The 18414-nt window shown below is 35.6% G+C and overlaps 1 protein-coding gene across 2 annotated transcripts in view; it reads right to left on the reverse strand.

The window, feature by feature from the left end:
- Positions 1-4739: 4739 nt before the first annotated feature.
- The window catches only part of TMEM26 (transmembrane protein 26), a 60862-nt gene continuing 47187 nt past the window's right edge, over positions 4740-18414 (reverse strand). The window contains exons 5-6 of one of the 2 annotated variants that reach the window (XM_066243711.1): positions 12167-12243; positions 4740-9526 (exon numbers count right to left, since the gene is read on the reverse strand). In XM_066243711.1, the coding sequence (XP_066099808.1) occupies positions 9102-9526; positions 12167-12243 (502 nt within the window). In that variant the 3' untranslated portion in view covers positions 4740-9101. The remainder of the gene's footprint in view (positions 9527-12166; positions 12244-18414) is intronic. The other variant, XM_066243712.1, reaches the window with a different exon arrangement.

Here is an 18414-nt window from a genome sequence, read left to right on the forward strand (position 1 = left end):
TTGCAAATATTGGTTACTACCAAGTGGGAAATATTGCTAGAAGAGAGAATCTTTGTAAAGAGCAGGGGCAGGCATCGCTAAGGCAATAAAAATAGAAGCTGTTAGGTTAGGAAATATAGGAGAAGCCTCTGGACCTGAGAAGAAAGGGGAAATATTCCAGGGACCCCTGACTTGTTGCTTATCCTACAGACCATAGTCCAAGACCACAATGAGTGAAAAAAACCAGAGCTCTACATCAGCACGGTCTTACCTGGAGTTCTCATCAGCATTGCTTCTTCAAGGGAAACCCTAGGAATCAGGGACCCAGGACTAGAGCAGAACTCTTCTTTCAGAGGATGTCGATGCTCACTTTCCTGGGTTCCCCCAGGGTACAGAACAATCTTCTCCCCCAGCCATCAAGTCTGGCTGGAGAATGGACCACCCATGAGAGGTGAGGGATGAATAAAGCAAGAATCAGTAACTGAGTGGTGGTAATGGAGGACGTTGCTGAGAAAATAAATAGCAGTCTACAAAAACATGTCACAATATACGCAATAATGACAAGTTTAGGAGAGTATGAACAGTATGTTATGGTGGCAGCTGTGTGTATGTGTGCAGTGTTGGGAAACAGAGTTGAAAAGTCAGGTTAGGGTCAGCACATAGTAACACAGGTTAGGGTATAAAGATTTCCTTTGGGATTTTATGCTTGATCTTGTTGGCACTGAGGTATTATCAAAAGCATTTTAAAAACAAGAGACCCATGTTCAGTTGTGCATAGTAGAACAGTTCTAAATGCAGTTTGAAATATTATTATGGGGCATTAAACCAAGAGGTTGAATACCAGTTGGGAAATGACTGCAGTCACTGAGGCAAGAAATGATAAGACACTAAATTAGGATAGTAACAGTTGAAATACAAGGGTAGGTTCAAGATCAAAAGGAATCACAAACAGCGTAACTGAAAGAACTTGGGCATTACTTAAGTAGAGGAATAAGACAGAAGAGCCAGCATGGGAGCCCGAGTGGCTGGAGATGCTGCTAACCATTACATGGAGCCCTGGGAGGGGATATAATGGGAGCTGGGTGCGGTAAGGTATGTATTTTATACATATTGATTGTGTGATGTTTGCAGAATATGCAGGAAGGGAGATGCAATTTAGGCATGGTGTCCAGGAAAGGTTGAATTTAGATACCAATACAAACCACTAGTTATAGGAGTCTATTGTAAAAAAGAGAGCTGATGAAATAATTATAACTTTTGACCCAGCTGTTAGCTGCCACTCAGATCACATGGGAACCTTTGAATAATCGGGAAGAATACTCTTTGACAGAAGGTAGAAACAACCCCCAAGATCCCAGAACCACAGTCATCTGAATTCTCCAGCTATGTACTTGGCAGAAACTGAACAACAGTATCCACAGAGAAAACATATTTTGTCTTGTAGATCTAATTTCCCTTGCCCAAAATTCTTAGTTTGGATATAAAGACTATATGATATCTGACATATGGTTGGTTTAGGAATTTTTGTTTTCTTCAATAATTTGATCAGAATTACATATGACCCATTTGATCACATTGCAACCAATTGTAAATTTAGTAAATATTTAACAGAAATCTATAAAAAGCTTGCATACATGCAAGTTAGATGGGCCGTGAATATGAACTTGAAAACAGATGCACAGATTCTTTCTAAAGTTTTCTCCTTCAGGGTTCCTTCAGTTTTTTATCTCTCCTAAAGAAGTCAGCTTGACTGTGGAATTCTTCTGTGGTTTGTTTTGGTAGCTCTGAAAATGTCAGAGAAGGTGAAAGTGTCAGAATGGTCATTGCAAATTATCTCCATGGTACCTAGTAATATTTAATGATGTGTTTTGGTTAGTTTGATTATTCTGTGGTTTTAAAGATCTAGTCATTATATTTCATTTCCCTAGGTCTTACAGTAACTAAGGCAATCAGTATTTGACATGAGTTAAATCTTTGATTTAAGTAAACTGTCTAAAAATTATCCTTAGTTATAATGGCAAAGTCCTTTCCTTTGGTGAAAGTGATGATTTGTTTGCTTATTTGAAAAATGCCATCAGAGTATCTGTACACAGTAGTAGGCTCTGTGATTTGGTGAGGTTTCTTTTTATTAATAATTGATTTTAAAATTATGACAGGAATGTATACTTACCACTTGCAAACTATGAAAGCATAAAGATTTTTTTAAAAAAGTGTCCTTGATCTGTTGGTTCAGTGGTAGAGTATTGGCCCAGTATGTAAAAATCCCAGTTTAGATTCCCAGTCAGGGCACACAGGAGAAGTGACCATCTGCTTCTCCACCCTGCCTCCTCTCCCTTCTCTCTCTCTCTCTTCCTCTTCTTCCACAGCCATGGCTTGAATGGTTTGAGCAAGTTTGCCCCAAGTGCTGAGGATGGCTCTATGGCCTCCCCTCAGGTGTTAAAAATGGCTCGGTTGCCGAGCAACCAAGCAGCGTCCTCAGATAGGCAGAGCATTGCCCTGTAGAGGGCTTGCCAGCTGAATCTAGGTCTGGCTGCATGAGGGAGTCTGTGTCTGCCTCCTTGCCTCCCTGCCTCTCAGTTGATTGAAGAAAAGAAAAGATTTGAAAAAAGAAAAGAAAAAAGTGCAGGATTGGAAAAATGGGCATGATTTCATACACTTAATAGCTATTTGTACAGGTATGGATAACATTTATAAAAAGAGTGATGTATTAACCTCAAGGTTTTTGCTCTTACTTTTACCTTTAAAAATCTGTGATTTTCCTGTAAGCACTTATGGATCTATTTTATTCTTTTTAAAAGCTTTATGGTAATATGTAGTATAACTCTTCCACAATTTAATAATGACCATATTAGTGCTACTGTAGAAGCTACTATTGGTGGATACTATACTGCTCTGAACAGCCTTACACACACATTTTTGCATATTTTATCTGTAGAATATATTCTTAGATGAGTTGCTGGCACAGATGATCAATGAATTTTTAATTCTGACTGATATTGCCAAATTGTCTTCCAAAAAAATTGTAACAATTTGCATCCTCACTAGCAGTGAATAAGAATGCCTGCTTTCCTTGATTTCCTTTAATACAAAATTCTAAAATATTTCAGAATCTTTGCCAACCTGATGATTCTAAAATGGTATCTTGTGATTTAGTTTGAATTTGAGAAATGGTATCTCATTGTGGTTTGACTTGCATTTCCTTAACTATTCCTTTTTCATTGAATCATATATTTATATATTTTGCATATTGGGTGTTTTTTATTTTTGTTTTTCTAATTTGTAGGAACTCTTTGCTCATTAAAGAAACTAATGCTTTGTCACATATGTTGCAAAAATACTTACCAGTCTGTTCAACCCGTGAATTCACTTATTTTCACAATGTTAAATTTTTAATTTTACAACTTAAAATTTATGAATTGTCTATGGTTTCAAGTTGTGTAGTTTGCTTACAAAACATTCTCAACATTGTAAATATAAAAGCAAAGTTTTTATGTTTTTTAGTTTTAATATTTAATTCTTTGTTCCATCTGAACTGTTTTGGACATAAAGATTGAAGTAAGGGTTTAGTTTGATATTTCAAAAATCTTAAACCACTTATAATACTCTATCATCCTCTCATGTTTTATCATCTATCAAAATCCTTATGTAATTTAGTCTATTTCTTGACCTTATTCTGTTTCATTTTTCTGCCTGACAAAATCAAATTTGGCTTTATAATGTATTTAAATATACTGAAAGTTTTCTTATTTTTTTCTCTTTTCAGTATTTTCCAGGTATCCTTTAATGTTTATTTTATCACAAAATGCTTAGAATCAGTTTGGGTAGTAATTCAACATTGAAATTTTGTTGATATTATTTTAGAGATTGTTTTAAATTAATTGATTTATACATCAACTTAGGAGAGATGTTAAAATGGCACAGATGATCAATGATGTTAAAATGTTGTCTTTTTACCACTCCCAACAGAATATATCTTTCCATTTACAAATTACTCACTGACAGACCTCAAGCTCTAAATTTAAAGTTTTTTTTACATTAATCTTGCACATTTATTAAGTACATGCCTATATATTTTTTAGGTCTAGTTCATGTTGTATGGAAATCTTTCCATCATATATGTATTCTGTGTGATGTGTGTTTATATATAGAAAGTTTATTAATGTTTTCCAAGATTTTGGATTATTTTTAAAAGTTTCTTTAGTTTTTCTGTGCTGCTTTTCTTGGTTATTCAAGACTCAATCTTCTACAAAGAAATGATAAAATTAGCTCCTTTATTTACTCTTATTTCTCTTGTATATGTGTACTGAAAAGGAAAAAAATAGTAATGTATTCACGATACTTTTGGCTATCTGGAAATTTTACACTTTTACATAGGAAAAGCTGTCAATCCTAATTTTAAAGTTTTCGTGTCTTGCTTTGAAAGATCTTTCCCATTCTGCAAATGCTAAAGGCATTTTATATTTCCTTCTAATATTTTTTAGTTTTCAGTTTTACATTTAGATCTTTAATCCATCTGGAATTTATTTCTATATATTGCGTGAGATAAAAATCTAACTTTATTTTTTTCCAGATGGTTTGCAAAATTTCCCAACATCATTTATAAAATTGGTCAGTTTTTCCTCACTAGTTTGAAATGCCACTTTAGTCGTACTCTAAATAGATCAGTTTTTTTGAACCAGAGCTTAAAACTAAATGAAATGAATTACAGTGAAGAACAAAAAACATAGGCAAGATGTAGACATTGAGATAGAGTTGTAAACAAATTATTTAATGTATATATAACAACATACAAAAGTCATTCATAGCAAAGTAGTATAAATATGAATAATTCAGAGAAAATATTTTTATAAAATATTCAGAGGCTGGACACTCAAAAAAATATAAGGCTATAGCAGTTGATTGCTCAAACATTGTTTAGAGTTACTCTCATATGGAATGTTATTTGAAGCCCCAGAGCTATAAACATCCTCCAGCTGCCTAGTTTAACCCCAAATCAGATGTTTCTGAGAGTATATCAGAATATCCTCTAAATAAAAAAAGCAAAGTCTGAAATTAGAAAAAGAGTGACAATCTCTTCTTAAAATTCAAGATTGTTTGTTTTTTTCACTTACCTCTTTAAGCCTCTGTACTATTTCAGTCTCTCACTTTCAGGCACTACAGTAGAGAGAGATTGGACAGAGACTTGGCCTCTTGCAATTCTTTCTTTTAACAAGAAAGTTAATTAAAGAGTCATTGAGATTGCATGCCAAAGATAATAAGAGTCCTTGTTAAACTCTGACACCTAGGTGGAAATCCTAGAGCATGCGCACCAACAATACATGCCTTCCCAGGGCTTTGGAAAGTTGCTCTTAAGTTAACAATTAATATTATAATAATGAATCCTGATACTTCTCGGTCCTGTCTTTCTTGTCTTGTAAGTCCTGAAATGCTGCTGCATGTTAATGGAACTTCAACAGAGCCAGTTTATACATTTGTATAACAATCTTCATTTTGGAAGATTAAGAAGAGTGTTATTGCCAATGCAAATCTTTATTATCATATATTATCTGTACCAGCTTAAATAAAACATATAACAAAAATCATGAAAGACAAAGACAGTTCACTAATCTTGCAATGTCATGTTCTCTGAGACTTGGCTAGGAAGGATAAAGAAAACCCACAAGATGTCTAAAAAGGAGTTTTTACACCGCATCATTAAAACACGTATACCGCATTTTCTCACAAATGAACTGTTTTGAAGGAGGACATTTGACTGAGCTTTAACTGAGTAATTAAAATACAACCATAATAATACGCCACTTCCTTCGGTGGTTGGGGATTGGCATGTGTCTGCAGAGGCTGGTACAGAGGTATGGCCTGCATCAAATTAGACAGATGATCTGAGTTATTGATTACAAGTTAAACAGAGACAAATCCAAGGATGTCAACATATGGGACGTAGCTGCTGTCTTGCCACTTTACAGCAAACACTGGAGTGTTTTCGAACATTACTATGTTTAGCAATCTAAAAGAAAAAAAAAAGTACAATAACAATAAATTTTTAACTTTTCATGAGGAGCCTAGGGATACAACCTGGATTTATGTTTTGTTTTTAAATAAACTAAAGAAATATAGCCTTTCTTTCTGCAATAAAAACAGTAAGTTCAAAAGAGTGAAAGTAGTGGCAGTTAGGGGAACCAATGATGCCCTTAACAGTCTTCCCTGGAAAATGTTGTCAGGGCATGTTTCTATTTTTGTCACCATTAATTGTTGAGATGGCCCTGGGTGCTCCTTGCCTTCCTGCCACTCTAAGCGAAGCTAGACTCTGGACATTCTATTCTCCAGGCCTTCTGAGGAGTGCTAATTACAAAATACTTTGCTTAAACACTGGGAGCCCGTTCACAAAGCCAAGCCAAATCTCAGATTTGAAAGCATTAAACATTATCTTTGCAACAGCCATGTTACTATACCATCTACTTTTAGAGGCCCAATGTTTGTTTTGCTAGAAGAAGAAAAAAATAAAAATGAAAACCATGCCATGCTCAAATCTGCAATAATAAGTCGTACATACATGTAGGGGAAACATTCACCATAAAACAGTCAACATAAAAACAGATTCAGCTGAGGCATTTTTATAAATAGCAGTTATTATTTTGTTTTAAACTGTGAAGCATTTAAAATAACATGCCCTTAAAAGTTCTTGAGTTTCTTTCTTTATATAGATATGATTTCTTGATCTTCTGATCTTTCATAAAATTATTATGAAAAATTATAAATGTATTCCATTAGTTTCATGTTTGATTTTACAATCATAGTGTTAAAATTAGAAACACATGAAAGAAAAAAAGAGAAAGAGAAACATAATATCAAGCATTGAAGGAGCCATTAATTGGAAATTATTATTTTTCCTGTATAAAAACAATTTGCCTGTGAAACTTTTTTTTTGTTTGTATTTTTCTGAAGTGAGAAGTGGGGAGGAAAGAGACTCTGGCATGCACCCAAACAGGATGAACCCAACCAGGATCCACCCGGGATGCCCACCAGGGGGCAATGCTCTGCCCACCAGGGGTGTTCCTCTGTTGAAACTGTAGCCATTCTAGTGCCTGAGGCTGAGGCCATGGAGCCGTCATCAGCGCCCAGGCTAACTTTTGCTCCAATGTAGCCTTGGCTGTGAGAGGGGAAGAGAGAGACAGAGAGGAAGGAGAGGGGGAAGGGTGGAGAAATAAGTAGGCGCTTCTTTTGTGTGGAGTGGCTGGGAATCAAACCCGGGACTTCCACACGCCAGGGCGATGCTCTACCGCTGAGCTAGCCAACCAGGTCCTGCCTGTGAAACTTAAAAAATATTTTGAAGAGCATGTCACACAGATTTCTAGATAAAATTGTCCAATTAATTGTCAGTAAGTCACACCCAATTTAAGGGTATACTCTGCCTTATATTTAACGTTTCTCTGAGTTTCTTAGCATAATAACAAGAATAAGTATGCTTTGAACCCCCAAAAAACAGTTTTGGAACTGTTTGCTTCATATAATTACTGTCATATAGCAGGTAAATTTTCACAGTATATTTTAAAAGCAAAAGTTGTTTTAAAATGTTTTGAATCACCTCCATCTAGATAGTACAGCAGAATATAAAGGAAAAATAGGACTGTTCAATACTGGAGAAATGAGCTCTTAAAGCAGGGAACAAAGGTAAATTTCTCAATTTCCACAATGCCATGCCATACATATCTGACCCCTGTCACTAATCTAAGGCTGTTGACCACCTATAGGACTGATGCACGCATCCATCACCACCATCTTCCCTGAGACCAAAGGTCATCTCCAGTAGTGGCTCACTGCTTCAGTGCTTCCTTGCATCAACCCACATAACTCGACTTGGCTATATAGGAAACGGTGAAGTGCAGTTAAGTAAAATACTGACAAATACTGCAAATCACGCTCAGAGTGGAAATTGTGACTTTACTAGCATTCCCAGTATTTCCTGCCTCACAACCAGTAGATCTGTAACTGAAATGGCTTGCTGTGAATTCTGCAGTGCCCAGCCAAAAGCAATAAAATTTCTGTGAGAGCATATGCGCCATGACAGAATACCATATCAACCCAGAAAAATGATTTCCCCAGGAAGGTCTGTGCAGCGAAGAGGGCTCTCAGTACTATGAAAGCTGGGCAGAAATTTCCACTGCTTCTAGCTCACAGTGAAGTAATTTTAAAGGTACATTCTCCTTTGTTTGTTCTGCATTCACTGAATGTACATTTCTTTAATGTCAGAGAGACATTGCAGAAAGGATCAGATGAGATAGTCTGACAATGGAGCCAAAGTTCAAAGCTTCTCTGTTTTCAGGTAACAACCAGTACGGTTTGTCTGTACTAAATCTGTTGAGGGCATGTCATTGTAACCCTGTCCATAGTTTTTCAAACAGCTCAGGGAAAACAAATCACTTAGCTGTTGAACAACTATAACGTCTGCTACCATTACACAAAAGTTGTAACAATAGCCACTAATCAAAGGTCTTTCCATTCAGTTTAAAAAAGAAGAATTTTCAGCTTTGGTTTGATAACCTATAAATAAAAGGCCTTTCAAAGCGAAAGGCAACAAGCATTTATTTGAGATCAGTGGAAATAGCTATTTGTAATGCACTGAAACCCAAACAGTGCACTCATTGGGAGACTGAGGCAATGGGTGTTTAAGAGAAAGGAAAAAGGAACAATTACATCAGTAGAAGGAAGGCATTTCTATTGGTGCAGATAACATAACATAGTGATGCTAATTCTAAGCAATGTGCTTAATTTTTGTCAGGTAACCTTTAGTCTAGTCGTCATAATATCTACTTTCTTGTTATCCTGGCAAACAGTTCTTTGGGACACAAGGTTGCTTTAGGCCCAGTCCGAAGGTTGTTTTGCCCTGTTTTAACATTCCAAAGTATGTGGCATTAAGATATGCAAGGCAGTTCCTCTGGAGTGGCAGCTATAGCTCTGTCTTAAAGTGGCTTCATTATATTATTTTGACAGGTTTAAGACCAATTATTTTGTTTGCTTTGGAAAATTATTATATGCAAGGTTATAAAAAAGAAAGAAGGAAATTCTGTTTGTAAGAAGAACTGAAAAGTCAAATATTTTAGTTGCATGCTGCCATCAATAAATAACTATGGTATGGGGGAAGGGTCATCAGCAGTGACCAGAGAGGCCTGCAGAGGCAGTGCCAAACCCTCTTTAGAACCACTCTCCCACTCCCTAGGTGAGACCTCACTCTCAGCTGGTTCAACTGGGCCTCTGTTCTCTCTTCGCAAGGCTTCTGGCTGGTGTCGCAAGGAGGCGCGGACATCTAATGCCAAGACAACCAAGCGGTAGAGGTGTAACATCACCACAAGGAAATTTTTCACAGCAAAGAACACCAGCATCTGGTTGATCACTTTGAAATAGGTCATCAATATGAGACGCATGACAAGGAAGGGGCCGTCTTGTATGAAGACACTGATTCCAATGTTCCACAGATCGGCAGTGTACTGGCAGAAGAACAGGCTGGGGAACCTCTGCGCTGTCAGGGACGAGGGACGCACGACATGCTGTACTAAAGACAAAACATAGACTAATTAGTGTATCTCTCTGAAATGTCAAAAAGTAAAAATGTGCAGGGTACAAGGCTTCAACAATGGGTGCTATGCGAGTTCATGATTGGGAGGAATTCTGTCATTTCATTCTGACAGAACGGGTGAAGCCACCCTGCCATTTAACATCCTTGGTCATTTTATATTCAAAGTCTATGTATTATATTTCCAATAAAACCCATCAAAGAAAGCCAGACCTCTAGTTTATATCTGTTTAAGAAATTCAGATCACCTTCTAATCCTCACACTGGGAGAAGCAGAATTGAGTAGGATAGAGAGAATAAAGAACAGAGGGAACCACCATGTCTGTCCTTGGGGCCTGCAGTGTAGGGGGGTCACAGAGCAGGATGCTCTAGGCCTCAAGTCATGGGGCCTGGGGGCCTGTCTTTGGCCTCCACATTTCTAGCAGGAAGATGCTGGTCAAGTTACTATCTGTCTGGGCTTGTTTTCTTCTTTGAAAAATAGGATAACAATGATCAGTGAGGAGAAGACCCTAGTCACCAATTCTTTTTCTTTTCATTAGAATAACAGCCTTGATTCCTTTCTTTTTTCTAACATTATCTTTCCCTTGGGATAATGAATGACTTACCTGACTGCCAAGTTTGGAGATAGAACCAAGTATACCTGACCCAGATGCTCTGGACTCTCTCTGAGATCTACCCATTTAGTGGTTAACTGACTTCATCCTATGTGCACACTGTGTTGTGGAAATCCAAGCACTTATATTCATATTCAAACTTAATTCATGTAAAATATATTTTTCAAATGGTGGTGAAAAAAAAATCCCAAATAAATGCCATTGTTATTTTATTTGGTCTAATTCCTTATGGTTTTGTTTCACAGTTTACGACAAAAACTGGATCTAATTACTGACTTTCTAGTTGAACAAAAGGAGGTCCAATCAACAAATAAACATTTTTGTTTTAATTCCTAAAATGTGAATTTAATTCAGGGTCAAGGGCAGAAAATAATCCTTTAATAATAATAAAGCCTTCCATTTGGAGTTTTCAAACAAAGAATGCCTTGTCTACTGAAGCCTGCAAACATTATGAAGCTGCTTTGATATGAACATAATGTACTGTTTGCTGAAAAATACAATATTAATTTAGTCAGAAGTAACATTTGGTCTTTGTTTTTCTAACAGCTGCATACCATTATCACTCCTAAAAGTTTACAAAATTTCTTCCTTAAATAAAAATTTTCTTAGCAAGGCTATAAACCACAGATATGGGAAGGTGAGGACAAGCAGAATGAATAATAAAAGAAGAACTAACATAAGATCAATAATAGCCTTTGCAAAGAAGGTAGAGTCAGGAAAAGGTTCCCAGGAGAACTCCTAAAAGTATTGTTCTACATCTAAAGTGATGGTGCCTAATATCCTGTCAGAAGACACCAGCTGATCAATGAGTCTAGGATACCTTTTAGGGCACATTATGACAAAGCCTGTGAGTGTGTGTGTTTGTGTTATTGGCATACATTTGTTTGTAATTATTAACTAGTAATTCAATTTTTAGTATTTCCAAAAAGCTACAGCCACTCTTACCCTCTATTCTGGTGATAATTTTATTTCAGAAAAGCAGATACTAAGGTCTGAAATGACCTCTGAACCCTCTCAGCCTAGCTGAGTTCAAAAAAAAAAAAAGGATGTAGAAAAATTTAAATAGGCCTACCCTAAGATTAATTGTAATCTTGAGGCCATAGGGTAGAGTAACAAAAAAGTCAGCCTTAAGGACATTGTAGTTATTAAATTCCAGACTTTTTTCAAAATAACATGGTATCCAGGATGATTATTCCCAAATGAAGATTGTTAGGGTTCTTAGAAGTTATGGGAAAATTCCAGATGAATGTTGTCCAAAAAAACCTCTGTGATGGTAAAAAAAAAAAAAAGTTCTGTGTACTGTCTAATACAGTAGTGAAAGGTGGCAATTGAGCACTTGAAGTGTGGCTAGTGTGACTGAGGAGCTATACTTTAATTAATTTTATATCTTAAATAGCCGCATGTGACTCGTGGATAAAGTATTAAACAATGTAGCTCTTGATTGTCATTAGTATGAAATACCTGGCTACAATTTACTTCTTGCAAAGTCTTAGAGATTTATGTCTTTGTTAAAATAAGATCAATGGGACTTCTAAGAGCTATGACTGAGGAAGATTTTAATTTTCAATTTGGCCCTGAAACTACTATCATTCCCTGTGATGTTTCAATGCACAGGTCTGATGAAGGCATGAAAATAACCCCTTAAAAATGTCAAGAGATAACATGCATATGCCAGCAACTATACTAAGCACTTCACAAACTATATCTTGCTTAGTCATCACAAGATCCCTAGCTACTATAAATATCATTCCCACTTTGTGGATGAAGAGTCACCCTATGAAGTGAACACACTCAACTATCTCACACTCACCATGTGTCAGAGTGGGTCCACAGGTGACTTTCCTAAGTTTTAATCTACCTTTTGCCTAAACTTTGTGCCTAAACTGAATTTTTATTATTATGTCAAATAATAAAAATGACAGGTCTCCTGAATGCTTCCTTAGCTTTATTATATATATAAGAGTTTCAATTTTCTGTTTCTTTGAGAAAACATCAACACACTCACCTGCCAGGTCAAGTGGAAACTGCAGCATGCTCCAGGTCCAGATGAAAAGGATGGCATAGACTAGCACAGGGTTATTCCTAGGATACAGACAACATTTTAAATTAACAATAAAAATACGATCACATTAAAAAAGAGAAAACTTTCTCTTCCTTCTCATATCTGAGTATACCCTGAGAGGTTTATTATATCTTGTATTTTATTTATAAGAAATATATCTTTCTCCCCTGACCAGGTGGTGGTGCAGTGGATAGAGTGTCAGACTGGGATGTAGAGGACCCAGGTTTGAAACCCCAAGGTCACCAGTTTGAGCTTGGGCTCATCTGGTTTGAGCAAAGCTCACCAGCTTGGGCCCAAGGTCACTGCCTTGAACAAGGGTTCACTCGGTCTACTGTAGCCCCCTGGTCAATGAATATATGAGAAAGCAATTAATGAATAACTAAGGTGCCGCAATGAAGAATTGATGCTTCTCATCTCTCTCCCTTCCTGTCTATGTCCCTATCTGTTCCTCTTTCTGTCGCTATCACAAAAAAAGAACAAAAGAAAGGAAGATATATTTTTCTTATATATTCTTGAAAAATCCTTGCATAGTTATAATGGAATAATGAAAGAGAAGGGAAAGAAAAAACCCCAAAACAAGAAATTAGAGAGGTTGTGTTTAATCACCAAATTTGCCAACATCTGTGTGAAATATGGCAAACCCTCTTAGTCCCATATTGCTGTCTTTAGTTTGGCAAAAGCATGCCAACACTTAGGAAGATCAATGTAGAAAAATATTAGATGTTGGGAGACAACGTCAGAGCAATGGCGGTGTAAGAGATACTTCTGATCTCTCCATTTGAAATTTCAACATATTGCACAACTATAACACAGAGAAAGAATACCAGCTGGGCTTGCAGGAGCATGCACCTAATGGACTAAAGGTGGGATGGGTGGAAAAGGGGGACAGAAGATATAATGCATTGGTGGTGGGCTTTGGAGAGAAGACAAACTCAGAGTGACTGGGATTTTTTTTATCTCTGCCAGACTATGGGGAGGAGGGAAGCTCTGGCTGCCCAGGTTTTGTCTAAGGGGTAAGAAGACAGAAACTCATAGTGACTGGGTCTCCTTCTGCTGGGAGGAACAGTGAGATAGAGGGACAGAAGGGGAGATGCTGAACCAAAGCAACCAGAATGTGGGGTCATGGCCAGTGATCCTGTAGCCTTCATTCGGCAGAGACAGAGAAAACTAAAGTGTAGCCCTCCAGCCTCCCAGATCCTGCCTTGATCATCTTGCGTTATGGAGAGTGACAGAGATAAACCCTACAGATAGCTCTCCAAAGCCATACTCTCCCTTAAAAAATACAGGTGTTCCACATCTGGTCCCAGGGACTATTTAGAAGTGGGGAGCTGTGCCCAGAAGGCTGAGATCACCATTGCTAGAGCCATGAAGCCACAAAACTGAATCATAAAACCTTCACAACATGCTCCACCCACCAATGCAACTGCAGCCAGGCTTACTTTATTAGGACAGTAATAACTCAGCAGAGTACAGCCCACAAATTTCACAGAGCTAAAACCTATAATCCAGTGCCACCTACTGGAAGAAAACAGTAACCTCTCAATACCAAAATCCATTTCTCTTTCTTTTCCTTTTTTCTTTTTCTTCTATTCTTTTTACTCTTTTGAATTTTTTTCTTTAATTTGTATATTTTTATTATTATTTTTGTTGGTATATTGTTTATATTGTTTGCTTTTGTTTTTTTTTGTTTTTGTTTTTTGACGTTTGTATACTGTGGTCTTTCTTTTTTACCTGTCATTATTTTTAAAATTCTTATTGTATTTTTAAAATTTTTATTTTTTAGTTATTTTTTTTGTTAGAGCTCTTAATAATACCACTCTCAAATGCCATTAAAGGAGAAAAAATTGAATACCATAGCTATACAAGACAGAGATGTACTGCAGAAAGATAATAAAAGATCTCCAGAAAAAATATCACATGAGAACTTTGGAGTTAAATGACAGAGTGTTCAAAATTAAAGTTCTGAAAATACTCTAAAGATGCAAGAAAACACAATAGGCAACTTAATCATCTCAGAAAACAAAACGAATACCTCACCAAGGAGATTTAAACTTTAAAAACAGAGAAGAAGAACTCAATACATGAATTGAAAATGGAGGTAGCAAGTTTAGCTTATAGAGTAAGCCAGATAGAAAAAGGAATCAGTGACATTGAAGATAAGATAATAGAAGATGCCACAGAAAGAAGAGGAGAGAGATTCATGAATCAAGAAAAGTGAGAGATCTCTAAAAAATTGTCTGACTCTATCAGAAAGAGCAATATAAAAATAATGGGTAAATCAGAAGAAGAAGAAGAGAGAGAAGGAAATGGAGAACCTATTCAAACAAATAATTAATGAGACTTTCCCAAGCTATGGAAAAACTTAAGAGCATAGAATCCAAGAAGCAAACAGAATACCAAGTTACCTCAACCTAAACAGAACTACTCCAAGGTACATCATAATAAAATTGTCAAAAATCAATGACAAAGAAAGAATTCTTAAGGCAGTTAGGGAAAAAAGGACATAGCATATAAAGGAAAGCTCATTAGGTTATCATCATACTTTTCAGCAGAAACTCTACAAGGCAGAAGAGAGTGGACCAAAATATTCAAAATACTGAAAGAGAGAAATTACCAGTCAGAATACTATATCCATCAAAGTTATCCTTCAAATATGAAGGAGAAATAAGAACTTCTGTAGATGAACTGAAACTGAGGGAATTTATCATCAGAAAACTATCACTGTAGAAAATACTCAAGGTAATTCAACCAGACACAAAGAACAAAACAAATCAAAACGACAAGTAAAAGCTCCAACAAGGTCACAATAAAAATAAGGATAAAATCTATGACAACAATAACATAAAAATGAAGCGGATAAAGATTTGCAGTAGCAGAGGAGTATGGAGAGCAGAAGCACTCATAAGACAAAGAAGTCTTATTCATATGACAATTTTCCTCTTAATAACCTAATGATGACCACCCACAGAAAAAGCCACTACTGAAACACATAGCTTACGAAAAGAAGAAACCGGGGAAAGAAGTAGGAATACCACCAAACAAAAACAACTGACAGAAACACAGAAGAGAAAAACTAAAGAAGACAGAGTTACCAAAAAGGAAAACATAAAATGGCTGTAGGAAATTCTCAAGTGTCAATAATTACACTAAATGTAAATGAACTGAACTTACCAATAAAGAAGCACAGAGTTGCAGATTGGATCAAAAAGCAAAACCCAAATGCATGCTGCCTTCAAGAGACACATCTAAGCTGCAAGAACAAAAGTAGACTCAAAATGAAAGGTTGGAAAAGTGATTCTCCAAGCAAATAATATATTTTTTTAAAAAGCAGATGTAGCCATACTCATATCTGACAATGCTAACTTCAAGACAACAAAGTTAACCAGAGACAAAAATGGATATTTCACAATAATAAAGGGGACATTGTTTCAAGAAGACATATGCTTCTTAATATGTAAGTACTGAAACAGTGAGCACCAAAATATATGACATCTACTAACTGATCTAAAAATATAAGCAGACAAAAATACAATCACAATTGGAGACCTCAACACAACCCTGATCATCCCAGCAGGTAACCAATAAAGAAATATCAGCTTTAAATGACACACTAGACAAATGGACATAATAGACATTTACAGGACATTTTATCCCAAAACATGAGATTATAGATTCTTCTCCAGTGTGCATGGAACATTTTCAAGGACAGCTAATATATTGGGCCACAAAACTAACATCAACAAATTTAAGGAGAATGAATATATACCAAGCATATTTATTACTATAAAGCTATGAAATTAGAATTCAACTGCAACAAGGACATAAAGAAACCCACAAAAATGTGGAAAATAAACAACATACTTCTAAAACGTGAATGGGACAATGAAGAAATAAAAGCAAAGATCAAAAGATATATACAGACAAATGAAAATGACAATATGACATGTCAAAATTTTTAGAATGGAACAAAAGCAGTAATAAGAATACTATTTATATTGTTACATACTTATATCAAGAAGTGACAGAGATCCCAAGTAAACAACCTAATATCACATCTTAAGGAACTAGAAAAAGAAGAACAAAAGCAAACCAAAGTCAGCAAACAAAAAGAAATAGTAAAAGAGCAGAACTAAATGAAATAGAAACAAAAGAACTGTAGAAAAAATTAATACAACAAAGAGCTGGTTCTTTAAAAAGATTAATAAAATTGACAAACCCTTGGCTAGTCTCACTAAGGGAAAAAGAAAAAGAATTCATATAAGCAAAATGTGAAATGGAAAAATTATCACAGACATCATAGATATATTGATACAAAGGATCACAGTAGAATACTATGAAAGATTATATGATACAAAATTCAACAACCTAGAGGAAATAGATAAATTCCTAGAACTAAACATTCTTCCTAGACTGAGCCACAAAGAAGTGGAAAACCTAAATAAATCTATTAGCAGGAAGAACATAGAAACAGCTATCAAAAACCTCCACAATAATAATTGTGCAGGTCCAGATGGCTATACTAGTGAAGTCTACCAAACATTTATGAAGATTTGGAACCTATTCTTCACAAAGTCCTCCAAAAAATAAAACAAGAAACAACATTCCCTGACTCATATTGTGAGGCTAACTAACATAATCCTGATACCAAAATCTGGCAGGGACAACACAAAAAAAAGAAAACTACAGACCAATATCTCTAATGAATACAGATGCAAAATCCTCAACAAACCCTTGGCAAATCAAATACAACACATTTGAAAATTAATACATCATGATCAAATGAGATTCATTCCAGCAGCACAAGATCATTCAACATAGGTAAATTGATCAATATGATACACCACATCAACAAAAAAAGAACAAAAATCATATGAAATATATCCTATCAATAAGATACAACATCCCTTTATGTTTAAAACACTCAATAAAATTGGAATAGAAGGAAAGTACCTCAACAGAATAAAGGCCATATATAACAAATCATCAACTAATATCGTAATAAATGGTAAAAGAAATGAATGCTTTTCCTCTAAAATCAAGAACAAGACAAGGCTTCCCACTCTCTCTACTCTTATTTAACATAGTTCTGAAAGTTTTAGCCAGAGCAATCAGGCAAGAGAAAAAAATAACAGGCCTCCATATTGGAGAAGAAGAAGTAAAGGTATCACTTTTTGCAGATGACATGTTCCTGTATATAGAAAACCCAAAAGACTCCACCAAAAACTGTTAGAAACAATAAATCAATACAGTAAAATCATAGTATAAAAAAAATCAATGTACCACAGTCTATTGCTTTCCTATATGCCAATAATGAAACCTCAGAAAATGAACACAAAAAGCAACTCCTTTTACAATTACAACAGAAAAAATAAAATATCTATGAGTGATCTTAACAAAGCATGTGAAGGAACAAGGACCTATATACTCAAAACTACAAAGCATGGTTTAAAGAAATTTGAAAAGACACAATGAAATGAAAAAAATATTCTATGTTAATGGATTGGAAGAATCAACATAGTTAAAATGGACATATTACCTAAAGCAATATACATATTTAATGCAATCCTTATCAAAATCCTAATGTCATTTTTAAAGTAATAAAACAAAAAATTATCAGGTTTTTATGGAACTATAAAAACCCCAAATAGTCAAAGCAATCTTGAGAAGAAAGAATGTAGCCGGAGGTATCATAATGCCTGATTTCAAATTGTACTATAGAGCCATGATAATCAAAACAATATGACATTGGCAGAAAAACAGACATACAGATGAATGGAACAGAATTGAGAGCGCAGAAATGAAACCGCATATATATATGGACAAATCATCTTTGACAAAGGAGCGAAAAACACACAATGGAGAAAAGAAAGTCTCTTCAATAAATAGTGCTGAGAAAATCGGAAAGCCACATGCAAAAGAATAAAACTTGACTACAGTTTGTCCCCCTGCACAAAAATTAATTCAAAATAAATCAATGACCTAAATATAATATCTGAAACAATAAATTACATACAAGAAAACATAGGTCCTAAACCCATGAACCTTAGTTGTAGAGAACAATTTATAAATTTGACCCCAAAGGTAAGGGAGATAAAGGTAAAAATAAATGGGACTATATCAAACTAAAAAGCTTCTGCACACCCAAAGAAATTGACAACAAAACAAATAGGCAGCCAACTATATGGGAGATA

The sequence above is a fragment of the Saccopteryx bilineata genome, chromosome 9, assembly GCF_036850765.1.
Source record: "Saccopteryx bilineata isolate mSacBil1 chromosome 9, mSacBil1_pri_phased_curated, whole genome shotgun sequence".
NCBI classification, from domain to species: Eukaryota; Metazoa; Chordata; class Mammalia; order Chiroptera; family Emballonuridae; genus Saccopteryx; species Saccopteryx bilineata.